Source organism: Gossypium raimondii, chromosome 10 (assembly GCF_025698545.1).
Source record: "Gossypium raimondii isolate GPD5lz chromosome 10, ASM2569854v1, whole genome shotgun sequence".
NCBI lineage: Eukaryota > Viridiplantae > Streptophyta > Magnoliopsida > Malvales > Malvaceae > Gossypium > Gossypium raimondii.
Window position 1 is genome coordinate 59,867,357 of NC_068574.1, and position 7,299 is coordinate 59,874,655.

General features: G+C 27.8%; 1 protein-coding gene across 2 annotated transcripts; it reads left to right on the forward strand.

Annotated features, from left to right (window-relative positions):
• The first annotated feature begins 5,062 nt into the window (after positions 1-5,062).
• On the forward strand, positions 5,063-6,718 carry LOC105778396 (uncharacterized). Of its 2 annotated transcripts, XM_012602086.2 has the most exons (6): positions 5,063-5,343; positions 5,527-5,554; positions 5,787-5,956; positions 6,093-6,168; positions 6,308-6,362; positions 6,472-6,718. In XM_012602086.2, the coding sequence occupies exons 1-5, from the start codon at positions 5,209-5,211 to the stop codon at positions 6,322-6,324; spliced, it is 426 nt and encodes a 141-aa protein (XP_012457540.1). In that variant the 5' UTR covers positions 5,063-5,208; the 3' UTR covers positions 6,325-6,362; positions 6,472-6,718. The 2 variants fall into 2 exon arrangements, with proteins under 2 accessions (XP_012457540.1, XP_052478749.1); XM_052622789.1 differs by lacking the exon at positions 6,472-6,718 and having other exon boundaries at positions 6,093-6,217.
• Positions 6,719-7,299: the final 581 nt, after the last annotated feature.

Sequence of the window (7,299 nt, forward strand, 5' to 3'; positions counted from 1 at the left end):
AAAAATCAATCTTGTCAAATTATGAGTTACTCTTTTCTTCACCTATAGAAATTACTAAAACAAGGGAACACCAGTAGAGAATATATATAATCATAAAGTACTTTAGACACATTTTAGGAAACAAAATTATGCTTTTGAAATTTAACACTCAAGTTGTTTGCAATAATTTAGAGAAATTGGCATCCACTGCCTAACATTTTGATTGAATTATCAAGGGAATCCTTTTACATTTTTAGTATATTGATTAATCATAGAGGATATGTTTGCTTGGTGCTCTCAAAAGGGTAAACTATACATATGGTCATCCAATTAGTAAAAATTTTCATTTTAGACATTAAAAATAAAAAGTTTGTAATTTAAGCGTTCACGTACATAGTTCAGAATCACAAATAACAAGCCAACATGGCAGTTAAAAAATCGATATGATAATAAATTTAGTCCTCAACTTGTTAATGAAGATCAAACAATTATTCTGAAGCGTAGTAGAACTTGTGTCAGGACCATGGTACCGATTAGAGTTCAATGAAAGCATTGCAACGGGGCATTGGCAACCAGATGCTTACACAATCAACAGTCATCGGATGCAGCAAGGGTATGCAGCAACCAGCTGTTGGTTTTACATCAAATTATACCACCTGCATGACATGAATTTGGATGTTCGCAACAGACACAACATATGAGCAACAAGTAGATTACCAAGGTTACTACCTGTATCGTATAGTAAATGCAGTGGCCAATGAAGCTATGGTGTTTGGCATCGCATACCATAGCTTTACAATCGGGACGAAACGGGGCTTACACCCCACGCTCTTTTGCAATTCTCTGACATTAGCGCGGGGCCACACTTTGGAAGTCTTGCTCTACGCTAACCAAAATCTTGCCCATTATTACATAGGTCTGGTCAGGGAGGGGAAGAGGGAGAGGGACGAGGTGAGGAGGGCTTTTTACTTTATTTTATATTAAGATTAAGATTAATATAAAATTTAAATTTATTATTATATTTTTTTGAAAACGTCTATGTATTTTTATATATTTCTTTGGATTTTAGAATTAGGATTAAATTGAAAACAATTGTAAATTTTGAGGGTTAATTTTTTAAAATTATGACTCAATCGATATAATATATAAAAGTTGAGGGCTAAATTTGTTATTATAATATTTTTTAATTGTTTGTGATTTTAACGGAGTGATCAAAATAATCGAACTATGTACCATGAATACTTAAATTACAAACTTTTTATTTTGAACTCTTAAAAAAATTAATTTTAGTAACTATCTTTGTAATTTACCCTTTTAAAATTGTAAAAATAAAACCATCGAAATGGAACATTATTAGATTCATGATTTTATTTTCTATACTTATCATAAAACTTTTAATCGAGTTGGTTTAATAGGTTAATTATGTATGAATTTAGTTAAAAAATAAATATATTCTTTCTTTTAAAGGATACTACTTTTTGTCTTATCATATTTTTATATAATTTTAAATAAAGTAATTAAAATCACATATTCAAATATCGAGCATGTATTTATAATGTTTATATATAATTTTTATCATTCCACTAATAATTATTGTTAAAAAATACCAAAAATATTTTATTTCACCCACATAGTAAATGCGATATAGTCTAAATTTTTAAAGAGTTTAGCAAATGTCACAAGTATATTAATTTTACAATATTAAAATTAAATATATACAATAAAATTTAATAAAATTTATAAAATCATAAAAATAATTATAAAATTGAAACCATTCTCAATTCGACTCGAAAATTTTAATGAAAAAATCTAATTTTATGAATATATATATATATATATATATATATAAGTAATTACATTTTTTTGTGTGTGGATGATTTGAACCTTGCTAGTCCACATCTATGTTCCAAAATTCATTGAAACAATTCATTGTACTTCTCAAATGTTAAAGGAGGCTCCCTATGCTCAAAATTAGGAATAAGAATCTTATTATAGACTTCAGCAACACTGTTTTTCAGCTTTGATGTGGATTTCAAAAATGACCAAATGTTCCACCAAATTCAATAACCAAAAATTGGAATTTCTAACTAAAGAATGTTCATTTGCATGATAGATCTAATAATTCATACATTTGTATTAGGTTAAATTATGTCTTTATTTTTCAAAATTTAAAATTTAATCTCTTTATTTTTCTCATTTTAAAAATCAGGTTCAATGATTAATAATGTTAAATTTAGGTTGATTATGTTAGATCAATTATATTTCGATATGATAATCATTTATATCATGTAAATTTTAAAAGTGAGAGGATTCACTTACACTGGTACACCCTTTCGTATATTTTGTATGACCAATATTCTAATGATCTAACTGTCATATTTTATATTATATTCATATAGATTATGCATATCAAATTTGATGTAAATTAAAGTTTTTCGACTATTTATTTTATGTAAAAACTTTCAATACTTCAATAAATATTAATATATACAATATTTTTAGATCGATTTAAAATTTTTCATGTATGACAAATACAAGTACATTGATGATTTCAATAGTTAGTTTGTTAAAATATTAATCATATGAGTGTTAGTTTTAAATATATTATTTTAATTATTTTCGGTATCACGTAATCAAAATATTTTTAATTAAAGATTGCATATTCTTGGGCATATATACTTAGCTATCAAAATGAAACCCACGGAACCGATAATAAAGTATATTTTTTTATTAAAAGTTAGATACATAAAACAGATGTGAGATAGAGGCTGTCAAGTATTTTTGCCTCCCTCACAAATAGAAAAAATAATTATTCTTTAATTTATAAAAATTTGAAAGTTATAAAAGTAGTACAATAATAAAATTATATCATAACGTTTTCAAAATTTTATAATTCAATTTTGGTCCCTCCATAAAAATTATCAAGTGTATCATAATAAATATATTATTCAATAAATAGTCGATAAACTATTGCCATTGACAGTAAATACCTTAATTTCGAAAAAGAAAATATGCGCACTTCTTTTGAATATCTTAAAACTTGCATTACGCGTAAAGTTATAGATTTAGTCCATGCTTTCGGATGAATCATTCTTAGCCCATAGACTTTCCAAATTTCAATATTGACGCAAAGAATAGCCCTTACATCCATTAATTAGCTTTTTTTTTGTAAATAAATGTAAAAAATTAATAAATTGATATTATGTTACATACGCGATCATATGTTTGCAGCATCTTCTTTTGAAAATAGTAGAACTTAATGAATCTAATAGTTATTGTTTAGTCAAGACTAAAATTTTAAAATTTGAAAAAGTATATGAACTAAAACTAATCAAATTAAAATATAAGGACTAAACTCACAATTTATGCATAATACAATATTTAATTGCAAATTTGAATATATATATATATATATATATATATATTAGAAAATCAGGACATTTATATTCTGCTTTTCCCTGAAAACAATATATTCGGTCATTGATTCTTGAAAGATATGTAAGGAAGATAAATAGATAGATTGCTTAATATACCCATTGCATTGGATGAGGGTGTCTTCTGCGATTCTTCCAAAAGCTGAAACAAAACAAAACAAGATAAATAAATAACTTTTAAATTCAATAAATATAAATAAAGAGATGATGTTGAAAAGACTAAAGGAGTCAACTGTTAATTAATTTTACAACATAAAGCATATTCCCACACATCAACCAAAAATGAAAAATAATTAATTAAAAGGAAAAGTATTTTATATAAATTCCACAAACAAAATTAAGGGTGGGATTGGATGGGCGGTGCGATTATTTGAATTTAGTGTAAAAATAGCGGTGACGGTGATATTAAATAATGTAATGATATTGTAGTGTGAGATAAAAAAATAACCTAAACGCGCTGCACCGCCCATCTAAACTCACCCTAAATGAGTCTATATTGTTAGCGAAATATAAAATTTCACATGAAAGATTTTTTAAAAAAAAAGTATTCAAGTCTGAAGTTGGGTCAAATATTTTAGTAAGTTTCGATAAAAAATGTTAAATTCGAGAAGTAAATTTGAGTAAGAAAATTAAACTAATTTAAAATATGAACTAGACTTGAATTTTAACATTTAAGATTTGAGCATGATCCCATTTGACCCGATTTTAATATTGTAATATATTATCAAATTAAATTAAATGTTAAAAATATGATAAGATTATCTATTTTAAAATTTTAATGAAAGGAAAAACATATATATAGCTTATTAAATATTAAATAAAAATAGTATAAAGTATTTTTATTTTTAAGAAATATGGAAGAGTTTAAAACTAGTTTAGGTTATCAATTTAGAAATATGAGTGATAAATTTTGAACTTCCTTAGATTTGGACAATCATATATTATATTAGGAATATGATCTCGGATGTAAAATTTCAAAATAATATTATTTTAATTGATTTTATATTTTCATAAAATGAAACATCTTTTTCAAATTTAAAGTTTGAATTAAATGTGATTAAGTAAACTGGAGTGTTTTTATTCCTTCTTTAAAAAAATTTAAGTCGATATAACACTTAAAACTATTCATAACTTTTTTTTGTGAAAAGAAATAAATTATACGAAAGTAATTAAGTTAATTTCTCTAAGAGAATCTCCAAACAGTCTAAGGCCTAATCTCCTGTCGCAAACCATCTTGGCAAGTCCATCTATGATTTTATTCTCCTTGCGAGAGAAAAATAACATGAATTGTTATGTGGGTTGCAATATATAAATATTTAATGTGCTAAAATTTATCATTATGCTTATTTTTAATTAATTATTTAATCATTTCATAGAAAAATAATTAAAAAATGAAAACACCATTTTATTAATATTAATTGTTTTACTAAAATTGATTCTGAATGAATCTCGAATTGACTCAGTGATAGCAACTAGATGAAACATATTTATTATAATAGTGATAAGAGTATTATTATGGTGTCTTCTTGTGATTTTATTTATAAAAGAAAGAAAGAAAGAAAATGTCGTCATATTCGTGCCCATGCTTCCTAAATGGCTTATAAATAGCTGAAGACGGTTTACCGACTTCCACATCTTGCAGTCTTTCGCTCTCTGTTTGCCAATTCCTCTATGTTTGTGTTTGGTCTCCTTTTTTGAGGGACTTTGTACTGTTAACATATCTTTCAAACATCAGTTCTTTGGTTGACAAAGAAAGCTTTTTTTTTTTTTTCAGTTCCTCTTTTAAGAATCTGATATGGAAAACAAAAGTCAAGTGAATGGTTCTTCTTCTTCTTCATCTTCTTTACATCATCTCTTTTCTCCTAAGGACTCTCCTTCATTATCCTCCACTAGTGAGATTCTTGGTAGTATTTTCCCACCTCCACCACCGGTAAAACACTTTTTTTTAAAATACCCGTTACTCTTTAGGCAACTGTTATGCCTGCAAATATGTGAAACTTTGATGGGGTTTATGTATTTTAAGTTAATGATTGTTTAAAAGTATGTATATCAAATGTTTGACTATATTCACTGTGCTGAAAATGTCTAAATTATGTTCTGTTTCTGATTCCAGGTTCAAGGGAAGGACTCTATTCACTCAGGTATTAGGGGTACATGGAATAATTGCCTTTCATTGCCTCGTATGCTTGTTTCTTAGATGAAAACTATATATATATATATATATATATATGTATGTATGTATATGGAGTCAAATTAATGGTGATAGCTAAGTCACAAAGTTTACTTTTTTGCTTGATTCTCAAGCAACTTAATGACATATGAAGTTGTATGAGGGAATATAATTCAAAAGTTGCAAAAAATGTTATGTTGTAGATCATACCACAGATGGAAAGGGACAAAGCAATGGCACAACCAACAATGACAAGAGTTCATCCATTTATCACAGTGAAACAATGGAACCTTGCTATCTCAGCTCATCTATCTACTATGGAGGCCAAGAATATTATTCTCCAAAGCAGCAAACCACTGATGCTCCCCTATATGTAAGTGTATTTACACATAACAATATTCCTTAAACTGATACCCTTTTACATGTCAAACTTGAGAGAATATTGTGTACTTTACACAAAGGTTCTGCATCTTCTTTTATACTCAATTCTTGGTCTTTTTCTTTTACAGTTCAGGAAGGAAGGGGAAGAAGATGATCCCATTGGAATCAATTCTAATGGTGCTTCAAGGGGCAATTGGTGGCAGGGTACGAAGCTATGAAATTCTTTTACGCATTAGCGATAGCTGTGTTACTGGTATTCATGCCTGACATTCTCAACCGAGTTGGACTAACATAGAATGATAGTACGGAATAGTGTTTAATCAACTATTGTTTCTTTGAACAGGCTCACTGTATTACTAACGTCTCCATCCAAAATAATGCAAATGTGTCAACTCAAGGTATAAATGAAAACTGTGTAATCCCATTCTGTTATGTATTTTGAGCTTATATGTTATTATTTTAATGTGGTTTAGGTGATTAAATTCATGTTTATGAACCATTTTGCAGGAATGGTAGAGTTTGATCAACCTTATTATTCTGGATAATAAGCTAGTAGATAGCTACCATAATAGTAGAAGCATATACATGTATATGTATATGTATTTGAATGTATCTAGGTCAGTGTGTGTGGCATCTTGTTCTTCTACTTTTGTTTTGGTTGCCTAGTCTTATCTTCATGTACTGAACTATGCTAGTGGGAAATTTTCCCACTAGGAAATCTATTAATATAGCTATAATATTGACGTATACATTATCTTTAATGTTCATGCTATAGTTGAACATCCATGTCTAACGCATATCTAGACATGAGTATCGAGATGCAACTCCAAAAACCCTTCAAAAATGTGGAAAATTAAAATAATAAAAAAGGATCAAATCGTATCTAACACTAACATTCAATTATGACAGAACATATATTTATTACATTTAGGCATAAGGTAAAGAGCAAAAACAACAATATTCTTCATTCAAGTTTCTAATTACAAAATTTGGATAGTTATTACTGTTAGACTTATACAAAATATTCAGAAAAGAATTATTTCTTACTTTTCATTATATCTCATTTAATGCATGCAGAAGTCTCATGCATTTATAGACATACGTAAAATAAAGAAACTACTGGTAACAGACTAACTGCAAGCAATAACCACCATAACAGTCTTAACCACTTTGATAACTACTCTAACATTCCCCTTGCTTGTTTGTTTTTATACTACAAAGATCTCTTGATGGCAGCACTCGAAGAGCACATCTGAAGGATGAAAATTGCTTAGGGGTGATTGGTTTTGTAAGAACATCTGCAATTTGTTGAGCAGAGGGAACAAAATTGACTTG

What these genes read in the sequence shown, in the direction of transcription:
- LOC105778396 (XM_012602086.2), top strand. Translation starts at nt 5,209, where the DNA reads ATGGAAAACAAAAGTCAAGTGAATGGTTCTTCTTCTTCTTCATCTTCT. An exon ending in TTTTCCCACCTCCACCACCG is followed by an intron (nt 5,344 to 5,526) that starts GTAAAACACTTT and finishes TTCTGATTCCAG; the next exon opens with GTTCAAGGGAAGGACTCTAT. An exon ending in GAAGGACTCTATTCACTCAG is followed by an intron (nt 5,555 to 5,786) that starts GTATTAGGGGTA and finishes GTTATGTTGTAG; the next exon opens with ATCATACCACAGATGGAAAG.